Genomic DNA, 19455 nt, shown 5'->3' with positions numbered 1-19455 from the left:
ATTTTACATAAACTAAATCATTCAGTATTCCATTTTTACATCCATCAAAACTTATTTACACAGCTGAATTTATCTTAAAGCTGCCAAGGTTTTCAAACATACACAATTTTCACCCATATACTCAATAAGCATTTCCCAGTCTTCTTTAAATGTATACTCTCCTTTTTCTCTTATTCTATAAATTAGATCCGCAAGCTGTACATATTCCATCAGTTTAAGTTGCCATTCTTCTTTGGCTGGCACCTCACTCATTTTCCATTTTGGGGCTAACAAAACACGGGCCACAGTAGTGGCATATATAAACAGCCTTTTTTGACACCTGGGGATTTCCATCTGAATGATCCCCAGGCCCGTAACATGTCTTGGGCTGGTCCTGGTTTGTATGATGCTCTTTTAATCATTTAGATTTGTTGCGTACTGCGTGCATGTGGTGGCCTTTGCAGGAAGGTTGCATAAAAATATTAGGCGCACAAACACCATAATCAAGAATTCCAGAGCAGAAGACGATCCCGGCTGCTGGAGTGGGCCAAAGGGGCCCCAACCTATCCAATATCCTAGTGCCACAGTTGTGGGATATTTAAAGCGCAGCCAAATTCATGTATTGCTAGGTAGACACATGACAGGAACTGAAACTCACAGAGTTTCTGTGAGAGACATTCCCGGTGTGCCCTGACAGAGGGAGGGTGTAGGTCCAGTGCCGGATTTAGGTATAAGCTAAACTAGCTATAGCTTAGGGCCCCACTCTCTTGGGGAACCCCAAAAAATTTAAAGGAGAAAAAAACTGGATGTACATTTCCGAAATATAAGATAAAAAACAAATAAAATAAAACCTGCCTACAGCAACAGTGATTTGTGTTTGTGTAGGCTCTTGTGATGAAAGTAATGGGCCCTGCCTGCTAGCTTGCTCCCTAAAATATCACTGGTTTGCTCATTTCTATATACAGTGGTATCTCAGGTTAAGTACCTAATTTGTTCTGGAGGTCCATACTTAACCTGAAACTGTTCTTAACCAGAAGCACCACTTTAACTAATGGGGCCTCCTGCTGCTGCTGTGCCGCCGGAGCACAATTTCTGTTCTCATCCTGAAGCAAATTTCTTAACCCGAGGTAATATTTCTGGGTTAGCGGAGTCTGTAACCTGAAGTGTATGTAACCTGAAGCGTATGTAACTCGAGGTACCACTGTATAGGGTGCCTACATTCTGCATGTGCAAATGGCTTTAGAAACCTATTAGGTCCATAAATTACCATATAGCATATATTCAACACAAAAAACAGTGACAATTTGTTGTTGACAAAGGACAGCGCGGGACATATGAAGGGCCCCATTACCTTCAGTAGCTCAGGGCCTCATCAAACCTAAATCTGGCACTGTTAGGTCCAACCTGCTTGGGAACACCCTCTTCCTCTTCAGCAAGCAACATGAGAACATCTACATATTTGAGTTCCAAGCTCAGACACCATTTCTAACTAGACTTAAGTACAGTATGTCTTTGCAACCAAATTACCATTTTAAGGCTGCCTGAATAAATCTGCTGTATCTGTTTCTCTTCAGCAAGTATTCTGAGTAAATGTTATTTTTTCTCCTTTTACAAGACTGTTTGTGTGGTTGTTATTTTAAGGGGGGAAAAAGGGGGGAAATACCAAGAAAATATTGGGACGCGGGTGGCGCTGTGGGTTAAACCACAGAGCCTAGGACTTGTCAATCAGAAGGTCAGCGGTTCGAATCCCTGCGACGGGGTGAACTCCCGTTGCTCAGTCCCAGCTCCTGCCAACCTAGCAGTTTGAAAGCACGTCAAAGTGCAAGTAGATAAATAGGTACCACTCCAGCGGGAAGGTAAACAGCATTTCCGTGCACTGCTCTGGTTTGCCAGAAGCAGCTTAGTCATGCTGGCCACATGACCCAGAAGCTGTGCGCCGGCTCCCTCGGCCAGTAAAGCGAGATAAGCGCCGCAACCCCAGAGTCGGCCATGACTGGACCTAATGGTCAGGGGTCCCTTTACCTTTACCAAGAAAATCCAGTCTGCCTTAGAGCATCCTCGATGACTTAAACCAAAAGGCTAAAGATCTCTAATCAGGTACCCTCCAGATGTTTTTGACTGCAATGAGGCTGTGCTGGCTCAGATCAGAGGGCACCGGGTTGGGGAAGGATGGCCCAAAACGCTTTCTATGCTTAGGAAAAGGTATGTATAAATAAGCCTGCCTTATTATAGGTGCCTTAAGCAACTTCCTTCCCATCCTAAGCTTTCCAACCAACTTTCGCTATTTCTCGGCTCACTGGGGTATAATCAGGAATTAATATACCATGCAATAGTCCCCAAATTTAATTTAATTGCTCCCTTCCAGAGTGGATGGCTCAGTGTAAAACATTTTAAAGGGGGACATTCTGTTTCCAAAGCACAGGACAACAAATGGCTTTGATGACAAGCTATATTTCTTTGGGCACAATACCTCCATCAAATAAAAGTCCCCTTTCAGGTGGCAGGCTGTAAATTCAGGCTGCTTAGCCCTTCTGAGTCCTTCTGAGTCTATTTCTGCAACAATGCTGGGCTTTAAGAGAGAGAATATATATCCACTCCGGGGAACAGCTTCACAATTAAAACTCTACAGGCACCATCACTTGAGTGGCTCAGAAGCTTTCCTGTTTATCATCCCAGCCCCCTTTCTTTTCATTCCTGAAGATGGTGGGAATAAATTAGTGTGTTGGATAATTCTATTTGTTCCAGCAGAGTCAATTAAAAACACACACAAAGGGAATACTGGACAGGTAAACAATGGCAGAATCAGAAGCTGGATTGCACCAGCTGCACCTCCCCACCTAAAAGAACATTAACCCACCTTGTGTTGGGTCAGCGCATCAGGGATAGCTCAGTTGGTAGAGCTGGAGACTCTTAACCCCAGGGTTGCGGGTTCGAGTCCCACATTGGGCACAAAGATTCCTGCATTGCAGGGGGCTGGACTAGATGACCCTCGTGGTCCCTTCCAGCTCTACGTTTCTATTAGTCTATGCGATATTGCAGATAATTACAATGAAAACAGCACAGCACCAGCCCTTTCATTAAAAGCAGCCAGTTCCCCAAAGCCTATTGCAATAAGGAGGTCTTCAGCTGCCGGCAGAACGACAAATAAATTCTGTTTATTTTCAAAAGCGCCGTGATGCTTTTGTTGTTTCAAGCGCAGGCAGTCTTTGCTCCCTGACCCATGGGGTGACGTCATCAGAGCACAAGAAGACAGCTGCTTGATCAGGCCAATAGTCCACCTAGTCCAGCATCCTGTTCTCACAGTGGCCAACAAGATGCCCGTTATGGGAAGTCTGCAAACAGGACCTGACTGCAACAGAAGCTGTCCTGCTCCCTGTAGTTTCCAGCCACTGGTGCTCAAGAGCACGCTACCTCCAGCTTCAACATCAGCTTCCTTGGACTGGTCATGTTGTGTGGATGCCTGTTTATCGTCTTCCCAAGCAACTACTCTATTCTGAACTTAAAAATGGAAAGCGTAATGCTGGTGGTCAACAAAAGAGGTTTAAAGACTCTCTCAAGGCAAATCTAAAAAAATGTAGTGTTAAGTTGTGGGTGAACATATCAGACGACACAGCGATTCTTCAGACAGCTCTTGTTTATTCACAGGCCAGAACTGAACTGAACTGGAAGGGTTCAGCCAACCTGCTTATATAGAGCTCAACTACAAGGCAACAGTAACAACTTTCTGTAACTATCCAATCATTGAATGTCACTTTCAATTCCTTATTTGCATATGTGGACCTGAGTGAAAACTATCTACAGTATCCCCCTGCTGGCCCAGGGTGAGAACGTCAGTACATAACATGTAGTATAAACACCAACAACTGGGAAACACTAGCCTGTGAGTGCTCCAATTGGAGAACAGCCTTTACCAAAGGTGTCATGGGCTTTGAAGACACTCGAACTCAGGACGCAAGGGAGAAACGTGCTAAGAGGAAGGCACGCTTGGCAAATCCACACCGTGATCAACTCCCGCCTGGAAACCTCTGTCCCCACTGTGGAAGGATGTGTGGCTCCAGAATTGGCCTCCACAGTCACTTACGGACTCTCTGTTAAGACCATGTTCATGAAAACAATCTTATTCAGCTATGAGTGATCGCCAAAGAAGAAGAAAAAGCTACTTCCGATAGTGGAGGCAGAACATATCCATCCGGGTTTATAGCCATTAGCTTCTCACCTGAAGCATTTTTGTTAGGGATTATAGGGAAAGACGTGCCAAAAAAGCTGAAAAACATCTTCATGTATGCAACAATGGCCGTGAGAGTTCTAAGAGCACAAGGATGGAAGACTGAAGAAACCCCAACTAAAGAATCATGGCAAGAAAAATTGATGGACTATGCAGAACTGGCAAAACTGACATATAAGTTACGGGACAAGGATAACTGTGACTTTAAAGATGAATGGGAACCCTTTACAAAGTATTTGAAGATGCAACAAAGTGAACTGGGCTCCTTCACAAACTTTTTATTGATAATAATCACCTAAATAGTTTGAGGATCTATACAACTGTGTAACATGCAGAAAACAGCATTCTTACAGAAATCAAAGACTGGAACTGAGGGAAGCCGGGGTGTGGGTGGGTTTTGTGTGGGAGGGTGGGGGGAGGGAGGGAGGAAAAGTAGGAGGAGAAATAAGGATAATATGTTTCTGGATAAAAATTTTTGTTTTAATGTTGAATTAAAAAAAATTGAAAAAGAAAAAAAGAAAAGAAAGAATAGCCATTAGTTCCTCCAAGAGCTTGTCGAACCCTCTTTCAAAGCAGTCCCATGCTTTGAAGCTTCTATGTGTACAGGTGGCTCCCTGCTTCAGAAGACTCATGGAAGACACTTAGTACAGTGATCTGGGGTGGGGAGGAGAGCTTGCACCCTCGCCTACGATGCTCCTATCTAGCATCTTTTCTTAACATGCATCTGGAACACTCAAAGACAGTGAGATCTCCTGCAACACAAGAAGCTGCATCACAGCAAGTCAGATCACAGGTCCATCTAGCTTAGTATTGTCTACACTGGCCAGCAGCAGCTCTCCATGGTGTCTGGCGGTGTTCACTCTCAGCCCTGCTTGGGGATGCCAGAGATTGCCCCTGGGGCTTCTGCATGCAAGGCAGATGTTCTGTCACTGAGTCATGGCCCTTAACCCCTTCTCTAAGCCATCCACAAGTAATATTAGAAAAGATAAGCAGCATTAATCCTGAACAGTAAGCTGATGGCCTGGCTAGTTCATCGTTGACAGGCAGAGAGAGTGAATGAGAGAGAGAGAGAATGAGAAAAAAACCCATGTTTTTGCTGACATGTTCACTGGATGCTGTTATTGTTGTTATTATTACAGTGGTACCTCCGGTTGTGAACAGGATTCATTCCGGAGGTCCGGCCGCATCCCGATGAATTCACAATTGGAGGATCGCTGCTGCGCATGCACATGGTGCGGTTTAGCACTTTTGCGCATGCACGAGCGGCAAAACCCGGAAAAATACTTCCGGGTTTGCCGCTTTCGCAACCCGAAGTTTACATTACCCTCTGGTAAGCCGAGGGTCCACTATATTTAAATTTGTATACAGCCCTAACTTGGAGGTCTCTGGTTGGCTACAGCATAAAATCACAACCTAAAAACACAAAAGACATGATAAAAACAAAAACAACCCAGTAAACCCTGCCTCCCCAAGGGCAATGAATTTCAATCAGCCAAAGACCTAGTTAAAGAGGAACGTTTTCGCCTGGTGCCTAAAGGTGTATAATGAAGGCACCAACCAAACCATTCCACAAACAGGGAGCCACTGCAGAAAAGGCCCTGTTCTTGTGTTGCCACCCTCCAGACCTCCCATGGAAGAGACACATGAAGAATATACGGAGAGGGGACCATATCGGCTGGCCTTAACTTAAACCTCCACACATTCACCCAGAGATCAGAGCAACCATGCCAATGCCAGATGTTTTATAGGACCAGGAAGAATCTTATTGGGCCGCTTGCATCACCTGATCCTTGCTGAGCTGGCATTTCCTGCATCTATCAGGCTGATGCAGAGACAGAAAAGCCATAGAGAACCTGGGGCACAAGCGACTGGACCACTTCCAATTCTCTCGCTGTTTGGTTTTCCAGCCAACTGTGGCCTCTTCATTTCCACCAACTCAGATCCTTTAATCCTTATTCCAGATAGGTAAACGCTGAGTCATGTCCGCTCCGCCGGACTGTGTAAAAATAGCCTAGTCACTTTTTATCTCTTATTCTATCTGATAAAAATGTCCCTGTTAAATATATCCCAGGGAACGTGAAATGGAGCAATAAAGATTCCGGACAACCTTGCTTCCCCCGTTTCTTTCTTTCTTTTTCAATTAAAAGCTTACAAGTTACCAGATGTTTGGCCTGCTGCACTCGCTCCTGGTCCATGCCCAGATAGGACACTCTGCCCCTCTTGAGAGAAGGGAATGGGCTACCTTATGGCTTCATCAGAGATTTACAAGGGTTTCTAGGAATTTAAACATGCCCATCTGCATAATTAAGGAACATCCCATTGACACTGACATCTGCTTAAGATGCGCCTGCCATATAAATGTTGTCATCTGTCTCCTCCATCCACCCCCGGACTCCTCAAATGGAAAAAGCTCCCTTGCATGTAGAAAAACTGTGCAACAGGCAGCGGGTGATGCAATATTATGAGCCACACTGTGCCATTTTATCTTGTGAACTGCCCTGAGACCTGTGGGTATAGGGCAGTACAGTGGTACCTTGGGTTTCGGATGCTTCAGGTTACAGACACTTCAGGTTACAGACTCTTCTAACCCAGAAATAGTACCTCGGGTACTTTGCTTCAGGATGAGAATGGAAATCGTGCTCTGGCGGCACGGCGGCAGTTGGAGGCCCCATTAGCTAAAGTGGTGCTTTACGTTAAGAACAGTTTCAGGTTAAGAATGGACCTCTGGAACGAATTAAGTTCTTAATCTGAGGTACCACTGTATAATCATCATCATCATCATCATCATCAACAACAACCCTTTTGCATTCTGAAATCACGCAGTCCAGAATTCTAGCAACTCATTTTGCCACCTTTTCTTTGTAATATATAGGTCAACTATACATTATACATAGGGACAAATGTGAAGTTCTGCACTTAGGCAGGATGAACCAGATGCAGAAATATAGGATGGAGGGCACCTGGCTTACTAGTAGTACATGTGAAAAGGATCTAGGGGTCTTGGTGGACCACAAGCTTAACAAGGGTGATGCAGCAGAAGAAAAAGCTCATGCTATTCTAGGCTGCATCAACCAAAGTCTAGTGTCCAGATCAAGGGATCAAGGGAAGTAATAGTCCGGCTCTATTCTGCCTTGATCAGACCACGCCTGGAATACTGTGTCCAGTTCTGGGCACCACAATTTCAGAAGGATTTAGACAAGGTGGATTGTGTGCAGAGGAGGGCCTGGAAAATAAGCCTTATGAGGAACGGTTGAAGGAGCTGGGTATGTTTAGCCTGGAAAAGAGGAGAGCGGTGTTGGGGATTGAATCTATGCATTCTGAATTTATGGTACATGTTCCACCATTGAGTCATGGCCCTTCCTCACATTAGGTAGCCGACTGAAGTGGATGAATTCTGTGGACTATGCCAGTTCAGAATACAGCTGAGTTCCATTTCTGAATGCAGAAAACTCCCTGCATGCAGACAACTAGAACACCAAGGATAAAGGTTTAGGTGCTAGCTTTTTAGAAGCCAAGTTCTTAAAAATAAATAAATCAGCACCCACCTGCCATTTGATATGGCATGTTCCAAAACCCTATCCCCCCATCATCTGAGTTAAGTATAGATTCACTCTTTCTTTAGCCTTTCCAAATAGCTTATAAGCAACCGGGCTAAAAATATGCCCCTTTTAGAGGCTAGCAGACTTCTTGGAAGGTTGATAGCAATAAGTGGAATCAGACAGAGGCGCGAGAATGAGATGTGTACAGAGTCCACCAGCACAGGCAACCTGCTCATTATGGGACTAAAATCAAGGTAAATCTAAATGATAATTTTTGCATACAGTATGTCATTTCACAGGAATGCTGAGTGCCCCTTACAGCGGTGCAAAGGCAGCAGTCTTTAACCCCCAAGGCAGGGAGGAAAAGGAGACCACCAACTAATCAGCCATTTCTCCCTTGTTGAACAAACAGCTTTTCCAAATTGCCTCATTAGCCAGGCAAACTTGTCTTGATTAATTGCACAGGTACTTCTTGATGACTGCATCATTACTCTGGGGAGCAGAGAATCTGTGGGGTTGGGAGGGAAGCGGCTCCTGTTACAGATACCCATCAAGGCAAAAAGCAACCTTCACAGGTGGCATTTCAAACTTTCCGCAGAAGGCACCAGAAAAGATTCTGCAAGCTCTCCAAATAGCTCAGCCTAGTTGTTGTTGATGAGGACGATGTTATATAGGAGATTTTGCAACCCAGCTCCTTTCCTGGGGATAACACATGCCAAGATGCATAATAATATTAATAAATTTTATTTCTACCCTGCCCTCCCCAGCCAAGACCGGGCTCAGGGCGGCTAACACCAGGTATAAAAACAATTGATTAAAATACAACTTAAAAACAAGAGTAAAATACAACATTAAAATGCAGCCTCATTTCAGTAGAAACTCAAATCAAAAACTTTTGGGGGATGATAATGTCAAATCTTCACCAAGGCCAACTATCCAGACTGGTCCTACGCGGGCCAGAAAAAAGCCAGGGAAGTCCCCAAATAGGAGTTCCATCACAGAAAGAGAAAGGAAAAAGGAAAGAGGGGAAGGGGATCAAGTTGATTCCAAGCCAAAGGCCGGGTGGAACAACTCTGTCTTACAGGCCTTGCAGAAAGAAATCAGATCCCGCAGGGCCCTGGTCTCATGAGACTCATCAGGTGGACTCATGGCCACAGCTGCACATTGTGGCTCATCCACACGCTGGGATTTATCGGATCATAAAAAAATCCAATCATAGAGTTGGAAAGGACCGCAATGGCCATCTAGGCTGGGTTGGTGCCCAGGAACAACTTGCTGCAGGACAGACCTTGAGCAGGAAACAACAGAGCACCGCAGCTATGCAGTACATAATTAAACTATGGAACTCATTTCCCCAGGAGGCAGTCATGACCCCCAACGCAGATGGCTTTTAAAAGAGGATTGGACAAATTCATGGAAGAGAACCCTGGGAAGATGCTGCCAGTCAGTTCAGCTAACACTGGGCAAGATAAACGAACGGCCTTCCTTGGTTTAAAGCAGATTCCTATGTCTAAAGCTCAGCTGTGGGTAGATTTGCAAACCATGGTTAGATTGGAGGCAGTTATCCACTCCTACAAACAACGGGGAGAGGCCATAGCTCTGTGGCGGTGCCTCTGCTTTCCATGTAGAAGGTCACAGGTTTGATCCTGGGCTTCACCACGTAGGGCTAGGAAAGACACCCAGTAAGGAGCCTCTGGTCAGCCTAGACCAGGGATGGGGAATCAGTGGTCCTCCCAATATTGCTGGACTACAGCTGCCATCATGCTTGGCCATGCTGGCTGGGGTTGATGGGAGCTGGAGTTGAGCAACATGGGAAGAGCCACAGGTTCCCCATGAAGGGTGAACTTCGGACTTCAAATTTCAGCTGCGCCCTCTAAAAGCCCAAAATTCGGAGCCCCTCCATGCCTCTCGCCTTCTGTTCTGCTCCATTCACTATGTCATAGTTGTGATCTCCTGCAGTGCCCCCTAGGCTTGGCACCCAGCATGGCAGAACCGGCTGCGCTGTCCTAAATCTGTCTCTGACAAACCGGACACAGGGAGCAGTGGATTGACGGGCTAGACAGTCGTCTCCTCTCTAGTTTAATCCAACCATCCCCTTTTTATAATTTTAAAACCATTGTATATTTTTCTATCATCTGTGGACACGATGAATAATTGCTTCCTCTTTGCTTATCCACGAATCACGAGGGTTAGAATTTAGCATACAAAAAAGTAAAAGAAATGAAGAGAGTTTCTCCCAGTCTGCTTCTACAGTTCTTATAGGTTTCCTTGCAACAGAGAGGTACTGAGCTACAGCCCTTCCCCAGCTAGCTTGCTCTTTTCCTCCATTTGCACAGAAGAAATGCATCAAAGAACAGCATTTCCTAAGAAACAGTAGGATATATACAGAATAGATATGGATTGTGGCTATTGTTCATGTGTACCCCGGTTCCTAAACCAGCAGTGGCAGCATACTGGATACATAGCAAACAGGAGTGTGCACACAGCTTTAGTTTGCAAGTTCCTTTTGAAACTGATATGAAAAGGTGTTGAATATGCTTGAAAGCAAAGAGATAAATAAAAGCATTCTAGGGTAGACTGCTTCTAAGCATGGAAGCTCCCTATTAGCATCATAGCAAACAGTGGGATGGAATAAGGTAATGATCCTGCCAGCCTCCTAAATTTATTTTTGGATCTGCAGTGATTGACTTTCTGATGGCGGAGAGAAGAGGAGCATTTTTAGCATGTCATACTGTGTGATTGCAGAAAATATTGGGATAGGCATGTCTATTTTCTGAAAGGGAGATTTGTTTTTGTTTGAGTCAGACTCCACCTTTGCCTCACACTCACTTTGTGGCCTTGGGAAAGTCCCTTCTCTCTCTCTCTCTCTGGTCCAGTCCTCTATCTAGGCTGCCTTCAGAATGCCATAATTCTATGAGCAAAATAATTCTCAAAAACATACCAGGAAATTTTGGTAGATTGGATTGAAGTGCTCTGTTGCCCTGGCTCAAGAAATCCACTTTGAAAACAAAACAAAAGCAGACTTTTCTTTTTTTGCAGTGAGGAAAGAGACAAGGAAAAGTGTGAGCTAAAGAAATGATTAATAGAAACCACCACTTCAAAAGCAAAGTGGGATGAATACAGAATGGACACTCGTCATATAACCTCCCCACTAACATATCAGAACCAATGTGCAATAAAGAATAGAGAGAGTCTCATCTCTGCATGAAGGATAATGGCTCAGTAAGCAGGTTGCTTGGAGGAGTTCTGAGTCCAAACCCAGGCAAATGCCACTGGGAAACATATTACTAAAAGTTTCACTGTTGTTTTCCACTGTTGACTTTGAGCAGAGAGATTCCATTTAGCTACCAATGGGCTCCCTTGGGTGGGGCAGGGGTGTAATAGGTAGGGCTTTGCCTGGCAGGGTCTGTGGGGAGGCATCTTCCTGATGGTGGAAACCAACTGTTTTAGCTTTGTAGCATGGGTGAGACTAACAAATCAACAGCCTGTCTGTACCAGGTGACTTTGGAAAGACTGCTCTGAGTCAGAACGAAGAGGGAAAGTCTCATTGTCATATTTCACAGGGGAGGCAGCGATATTGGTCAAGGGTACCAGGAATCTGGTTGCAATCTGAGCGATGCCTGCCTTTGCAAAGAAGATACCTGGGCACCTCTCTTGGATTTCCACACAGCTGAGTGCCTGGTGTCCCGGAATCCTTTGCATGGCTGCAAAGGATCTTGGGAGAAGCACCTTCCGATGTGCAGTGCAGCCACATCAGCAAACTGCTGGGTATTCTCCACTCCCCATTCCACCACAGTCCTTGGAGTAGTCAACATCAAGGGGCTTGAGCTCTCGGGCAAATTTGATGGGTGCTTCTTGCTTTCAAATGAGCATGAATCACCGGTTGCTGAGTGGTGCTTCGAAAAAGAGAACCGCCTCCTATCTGTAGCATGACCCTGCCAGGCAGATTAGGGGAAGGGTGGTAGTTCGGTGCTTTGCATGCAGAAGGTTCCTGGTTCAATCCCCAGCATCTCCTGGTGGGAAGCCTTGGAGAGCCACTGCCAGCCAGCTAGGTGCACCAATGGTCTGACACGGGGTAAGGCAGCTGCTTTTGTTTGGGACTGACTGTGGCTCAGTGGCAGAGCCAGAATCAATCCCTGGCTTCTTCAGGTAGGATTGGGAAAGGCTGCCTACCTAGAACCCCAGACAAGCTCTTCTATTTAATATAGACATTGCTGAGCTCAGTGGAATAATGGGTCTGATTTTCCTACGAAGCGCCTAGGATGAGATTGGCAGTGAGTGTTTGGATGCCACTCAAGTCATATATAAGCATGGTTTAAAATTTGCATTTTCAGTCAATTAGTTGACAAGTACCAGTACTCTGTAATATGGCTACTTTTCTGATTGTATGGCTCATTGTAACATGAGAAAATTATATATAACTTTGTACGATTATATTGATGTCCGTGTGGGACATTGTTACTATGGGATATCAATGTACTTTTTTATATACAAGCAGTTGGGTCTTGGTGATGATTGTGTTTTCTCACTTGCAGGTGGACAGAAACGTTTCAAATAAGGAAATTAAATAAAGAATTGTCCTCTTCTCATCTAGCCTCTGAGCAGCTATATTCTGTGGGGTCAAAACAACAACAGCCCTGCAAGGGAGGCCACTGCTGGCTTAATTGGACAGGTGGGGTGGCAAGGCCAAAATGTAATGATAATAAGAAGCTATCCAGAGTATCTAATGGGATTCAAGGTTTACTGGATGGCCCACATTGGCTGATAGTTATCCCCACTGCCAGCCTATTTTATTTCTAAGGGAACCTAGAAAAGTAGACTTAACAAGGTTGTAAAGTTCACCCTTGAGGAGCAACTGGAATTCACAATTTATTAATCACATTGCTGGATCACCCTTCCTCTAAAGAAGCTCAGGGCAATGTACAATAAAACATTTTTTTAAAGTATCATAAATAAGATGTAACAGTAAGCAATATACTTTAAAATATCTATCTATAAAGTCAGGACCATTAAAACACACCACATATAAAAATATAAAAGTGAAGACAGATGCAATGTAAGAAGAGAAGACAGATGTCATGTAAAAGAGAACTCGCATCACGTGAACATCGCACAAGAGAAGTCAAGGTGCCTCACTTACCAAACGACAGCACGAAAAAGAAAGGCAGCCAGCAGAGGATGAAAACCCCGACAACGATCGCAAGAGTTTTGGCCGCTTTCTTCTCCCTGGAGAACTTCAAGAGGCGCACTGAGAGAGAGCTCCTGAAGGTGTGCCCTTTGCCCTTGGTGCTGGCGGCCAGGGAGTCCTCGAGGACACTGCGGCAGTGGATCCTGAGCACCACTTCCATGGACTTCCCACGCTCTTTCTTGACCCCGGCCTCCAAGCTCTTGGTGGTCCTCCTTGCCACCACGTAGATGTTGAAGTACATCACCAGGATGACCATGAGTGGCAAGTAGAAGGAGAAGAGCGAAGAGAAGATGGCGTAGCCCGGCTCCATCGTGATGCTGCAGGTTTCGTCGTTTTCGGGCGGCTCCTCCTTCCAGCCCAAGAGGGGCCCAATGGAGATGACCATGGAAGAGAGCCAGACCACCACTAGGATAATGACCGCCTTCTTCTCGGTCATAATGGTGGGGTACTTGAGCGAGTATTTGACCCCGATGTACCGATCCACAGAGATGATGCACAGGCTCATGATGGAGGCGGTACAGCAGAGGACGTCTACCGCCGCCCAGATGTCGCAGAAGATGCGGCCAAAGATCCACAGGTCCAGAACTTCCAAGGTGGCCGAGAAGGGCAGGACAGTGGTGCTGAGCAGCAGGTCAGCAATGGCCAAGTTGATGATGAAGTAGTTGGTCACCGTCTGCAACTGACGGTTGCAGGCTACCGAGAGGATGACCAGGATATTGCCCACGATGGCCGAGAGGATGAAGAGGGCGAGGAAGACCCCCACGCCCACCGACTGCAAGGTCAACCTCAGTGCCAAGGAGGTGCTGTTGTCGGGGTCAACACCCCCCCCTGCCCAGGACCCGTTGACCCCCTCGGCTTCTTCTCCCGTGTGGTTCCCATTCAAGCTGGCATTAATCCGGTCAGGGAAAGTCATTCTTTTTCAAAAGGGGCCAGTCTCCATGGGAGATGGGTTGAGCGTGATGGAGGTGCCTAGGAGATGAGCAACAGGCATGGCTCACTCTCTCCCTGGTACCATCCCCAGAATCACCTATAATGATTTTGAACTCCACACTCCCAAGAGAGAGAAAAAAAGTCTCTCTTTTTGCACACGAGGAGTTTCCTCCCACTTATATCTCTCCTCCTCTGCAATCCTTTTTTTTTTTTACACCATCGTTTCCTGCAAAGGTGGACCTCTATCCACGTCACTGCACGCCACCAGGGATGCTGTTGTGTCCCTACTCTTCTCACTTCTTGCACACACACATGAGCAGCAAAATCATCTTGCAAAGGTGCTGGATCTCAAGGAAACCGCTTTCTCTCTCTCTCCTCCCGCGACAATGCTGCGCGGGGTACCTCTTTCACCTCCCTCCCTCCCTCCCCCCTCTCACCTCTCTGTCCATCAGGTGTGTTCGTGTGTGCGGTCCCTGAGCTGTCCCCTTCGTCCTCAGCCACCTCCTCCACTCAGTAATAAGATAAAAAAGTATTTGACGTTCCTCCTTGCACCTCTCCAACGCGCGCGCGCGTTTGCAAAAGTCCCTTGTAAAAAGGCTGAGCAGCAACAACCTCTGTACGCGGGGGTGCGGGGGTGGGAATAAAAAATAAAACAGAAAATTGGGACCGGGGGTGAGAAGGCAGCAAATCACTCCTTTAAATAACTCCTGTCGGCCCCCCGCTTGTTTCCCCCATCGAGGGTCCTTCATCCAGGAAGATGCGTTGGCTGCGGAGGCTTTGGGAAGAAGGACCGAGCTGGGCGCAAGCGTCGCGTCGTCGTCAGTGTCCAGAGCCGGCTGCTTGACAGTTTCCCGGACATCCTTCCAGCTTGTCGGTCCAGAGGATGCGACGCAGGAGCGCGGAGGGAGAGAAAAGGGGAACGGCGGGGAAGACGTTGCCGGTGCCTCTGCAGCTAAATCCGAGCCCCCTCCAATCGGAGCGGGAGAGAAGTGGCGGTTGGGGAGCCAGAGGAGCAAAAGTAGGCTGCGTCCTGGGGAGCTTTGCGCGCTCGGCGTCTCCCGGGTTGTCAATCTCTCTCCCTCTCTCTCTGCAGCGAGATCTACGGCGCAGCAGCAGCGAAATCCAGCAAGTCGCCTTCCTCAACTCCTCCTAGAGGGCTTGTGGCATCCTTCTGCCGGCGTAGGGTGGCCGGAGGGGCTGGCTCTGCAAGTTTGGCAGCGAGGGTGGGTGGCCAACCGCGCGCAGGAGAGGCGGGAGGGAGGCAGAGGAGAGACTCCTCTTAATTTTTAAAAAAGAGGGACGGAGCGCGCGGGGGGCGGTTGGATAACGCGCTGGGTCGTGGGGGGTGGGTGGGAGGGAGGCCCTTAAAGATATATATATATATATATATTTATGTACCGAAAATAGCTTCATTGAAGGATTTCCATTTCCTGGGCGAGGCGACCGAGAGACGCTAGAGAGCAGCAAAGGGCTGGTCGACGGAGCTGCCGCTAACGCTAATGCGCTCCTGGTCCATTGCAAAGCCCTCGGTGTTGATTAGAGAAGCCGTTATTCTGGGATGATCACCTCGGCGGGGCTCCCTGCAACCTGTTTGATTTGCTTTACGTGGGAGGAGGCCGGCCGATTTAAGCCTTGCAGCTCCTGTGCTTACAATTTTTTTAAAAAGGCGTAAGTGCATGTCCAAAGGCAGATCTTGTCCGTGGGTTCTGCTTGATGCCAAACCCACCGTTGCAGGCTGTTCCCGGCGCATCCAGACGGTCGTGTGAACATATGCTGGAGAGTCAGGAACGGCTGGTTTGCTTGTTTACCTGGGAGTTTCTGATCCTCTCCTTCAACTGACTTCAGCCTGCGATTCAGATTTCAATGTGACAAAGGATTGCAATGTGACGGTGACCACACAGAGGTCTGCACCCCCCATCACCCAAACATTTTCTTGGATGGAGTGCTTAGAGACCCAAGTCATCTAGTCCCAAGACCAATCTGGGTTGGGGAGGCCAGAAGGACCATTTGGGTCAAGCTCAAAGGGTGCCTCAGAGCTAGACACTTTTCAAATTTTTGGCACTTGCTTTTATTTATTTTATTATATCCCACCTTTCCTCCAAGGAGCTGAAGGTGGTATGTGTACATGGTTCTCTTCCTCCCCATTGTATGCTCACAACAACCCTGTGAGGTAGGTTAGGGGGAGAGAAAGTGGCTGAGGTCACCCAAGTGAGTTCCATGGCTGAAGCGGAGATTTGAACCCAGGTCCCCACCAGTTTGATAAGTTTCTCAACTTGTTTTTCTGTGCATCAGACCAAATGGTGGAACGCTCTCTCAGTTTGGAGCTGCAAATTTAAACAAATGAGAGCTGTGCTTTGCTAAAAGGCATTCTTTTTTTTTTTTTTTTTTTGCTAATTGATATAGATTTTGTCATATGCTTAATGTCAGCTGTGACGCTGCACAAAAGCAATATTTCCCCTCAATAATTAGTGCAGTTGCACAGGAAAGGCTAGAAAAGCATATGTTAAATTGTATAGGGGGGGGGAATCAAATCGTGGCACACCAGCTACAAAGATGTTTGCGAACATGACATGAAGGCTGGCAGCATCAACCCCACCATGTGGGAATCCCTTGTAGAAGACCACAGTGCCTGGAGACAGACAGCCAGGTTGTGCATCCATAGCAGTGGCTGGAGGAGGAATGACCGCTGTGAAGACCGCAGAGAGAATAAACGCCATGGTGCACCTGCAGCAGCACAACCGGACGCCTTCCTCTGCCCCAGCTGCAACAAAACATGTCTCTCCTGTATTGGTCTCTGCAGCCACAGCAGGCGCTGCAACCTTCCAACAGTTTGACTTCACTCCTCCATTGCCTCCCAAGACAGGCGGATGCTGACCAACCAACCAGGGCAACACACATTTCCATGGATCAGGCAACTGCTTGCGAGATTTCATGGGAAGGAAGGGAGCACTCATCTGCCTGGTCACCCACTCCTCTCTCACTGCTGAAGGGTTGGAGCACATTTGTGGTTCTCCACTTGTTGGACTCCCAAGTACCACCAGCCCCACCAGCATTTCCAAATAAGAAAGACATATGAACCATCAGTTTTGCACTCGGACAACCAGTTAGGCGTTACACCTCTATGCACTGTTAACATTACAGTGGTACCTCGGGTTACATACGCTTCAGGTTACATACACTTCAGGTTACAGACTCCGCTAACCCAGAAATATTACCTCGGGTTAAGAACTTTGCTTCAGGATGAGAACAGAAATCGTGCTCCGGCTGCGCGTCAGCAGCAGGAGGCCCCTTTAGCTCAAGTGGTGCTTCAGGTTAAGAACAGTTTCAGGTTAAGAACGGACCTCTGGAAAGAATTAAGTACTTAACCCGAGGTACCCCTGTACCTAATAGTCCACTTATATTGCAGCTGGTGATGAAATAATAATAAATTTTATTATACCCACCCTCCCCATCCAGAGCCAGGCTCAGGGCGGCTAACACCAATAAAATTACAATAGAAACATAATGGGGGAGGGGGAACCTAATTTAAAATCGAGGTTAAAATTCAATTTAAAATGCAGTCTCATTTTAAAAGTAGCCCATAGATCAAAACCGTAAGGGGAGGGAAGACATAAGCGTCAGACTGAGTCCAAATCAAAGGCCAGGCAGAACAGCTCTGTCTTGCAGGCCCTGCAGAAAGATGTCAAGTCCCGCAGGGCCCTAGTCTGTTCTGACAGAGCGTTCCACCAAGTCGGGGCCAGTACTGAAAAGGCCCTGGCCCTAGTTGAGACCAATCTAACCACCAATTTAAATATTTTGGGCAGACTTTCTCTGCCTGATGTCTTCATGCTCCAACACAGTGGTGGGAAACCTCAAGCCTGGGGGGGGATCAATATGGCCCCCCAAGCCTCACCATCTGGCCCTTGGGACTCTCCCCAGCCACATCACCTAGTGGCCCTGCTCTGCAGCCTCTTTGAAGGCTTTGGCTCCCTGGGACCCTGGTAATGCTTCTTGCTTCCTTTGATACAGAGAGGCGTGGGTGTAGAAATCAGCCTGCAATACAGCAATTGCATCAATTGCTCCACCCACTTTTGCTTCTGGCCCCACCCACCAGTGTCATGTGGTCTCTGGAAGGTAGTCCAGAAGGGACTGTGGCCTCCATTCTCCCTTTCCTGAAGTCAGTTCTCATAGGCACCCTCTGGCAAAGAGATGAGGGCTGGTTCTATCAAACACCAGGGTGGTTTTTTTATAGTGTGTTTATGTGTGTTTTTCCTTAAGAAGAAAGCTGCATGGAAACTCAAAAGCCTGGTTTTGCAGCATGTCTTGTAAACCATTTAGAAGTAGATTAATGATTTGTGTATCTTTTCTTTTCAAATCTGCTGGGGTGGGGTGGGAGTGGTGGGGTGAACAAAGCCCTTGGGACTGTTCCAGTCGCTTTAAGCCCTGACAAAGAATTCATGTGACTCTCAGAATGTTGAGGTACTTTTTTTTGTTGTCAACAAAATATTAAAAGCCGCATTTGATACTGCTTTGCTGTGAGCAACCCTCCACGTTGTGTTTTCGCTTTGCTGTGGCTTGGGCCTGGCATTTTATGATAATATTGTGGCTTGCACATGCTGTTTTGCAACAAGACAGCCTCAGCTTTAAACCCTGGCATCTAGTGAGGTTTTTCTTTCCAGCTAGCAAAACCTCCATCCTTCTGTCTCCCCAGAGCCCCCATCTTAAGTACTGCTGGGTTCCCTTCTGGAAAGACTTTTTGGATCCCAGAATACACTCAATCCACTTAGCCTGAATTCCAGACTAAGATCCACAGTCTAATCTGGGCTTCAGTGGAAACAGAACTTGGAATGGTCTCTGGGCCTGGTGTGCCAGGATTAAGAAAAAGCAGAATGGCTGTGAATAGTGTAGAATCAATAATAACATTTCCTTAATAAAACAAGTACAAAAGGCTCCATAAATCAGTAGATTGGATTTGTACATCAATATACAGTAGCTGGGTCCCTGCTTCTTGGGAGGAAAGCAATGACACACCTAGACAGCATCTTAAAAAGCAGAGGCATCACCTTGCCGACAAAGGTCCGTATAGTTAAAACTATGGTTTTCCCAGTAGTGATGTATGGAAGGGAGAGCTGGACCATAAAGAAGGCTTTTGAATAATGGTGCTGGAGGAGATTCTTGAGAGTCCCATGGATTGCAAGAAGATCAAACCTATCCATTCTGAAGGAAATCAGCCCTGAGTGCTCACTGGAAGGACAGATCGTGAAACCTTTGGCAACCTCATGAGAAGAGAAGACTCCCTGGAAAAGACCCTGATGTTGGGAAAGATGGAGGGCACAAGGAGAAGGGGACGACAGAGGACGAGATGGTTGGACAGTGTTCTTGAAGCTACTAGCATGAGTTTGACCAAACTGCGGGAGGCAGGGGAAGACAGGAGTGCCTGGCGTGCTCTGGTCCAGGGGGTCACGAGGAATTGGACATGACTAAAGAACAACAACAATAGCTGGGTCACCCTTCATGCAAAGGGTGAATTTTAAGCAGGCACCACAATGCAAATACTGTAGGCATCTATCTGAAGTTCATTGGGAGCATATTCCACATGGCAGGTGCCACCACTC

At 46.8% G+C, this 19455-nt stretch overlaps 1 protein-coding gene across 1 annotated transcript in view; it reads right to left on the bottom strand.

Annotated features, from left to right (window-relative positions):
• The window catches only part of ADRA1D (adrenoceptor alpha 1D), a 64379-nt gene extending 49485 nt beyond the window's left edge, over positions 1 to 14894 (bottom strand). The window contains exon 1 of the mRNA XM_053402060.1: positions 12884 to 14894. Coding sequence (XP_053258035.1) covers positions 12884 to 13844 — 961 coding nt within the window. The 5' untranslated portion in view covers positions 13845 to 14894. The remainder of the gene's footprint in view (positions 1 to 12883) is intronic.
• Positions 14895 to 19455: the final 4561 nt, after the last annotated feature.

This window comes from Podarcis raffonei, chromosome 9, assembly GCF_027172205.1.
Source record: "Podarcis raffonei isolate rPodRaf1 chromosome 9, rPodRaf1.pri, whole genome shotgun sequence".
In the NCBI taxonomy this organism is placed as follows: domain Eukaryota; kingdom Metazoa; phylum Chordata; class Lepidosauria; order Squamata; family Lacertidae; genus Podarcis; species Podarcis raffonei.
This window is presented reverse-complemented; position numbering and strand designations above follow the sequence as displayed.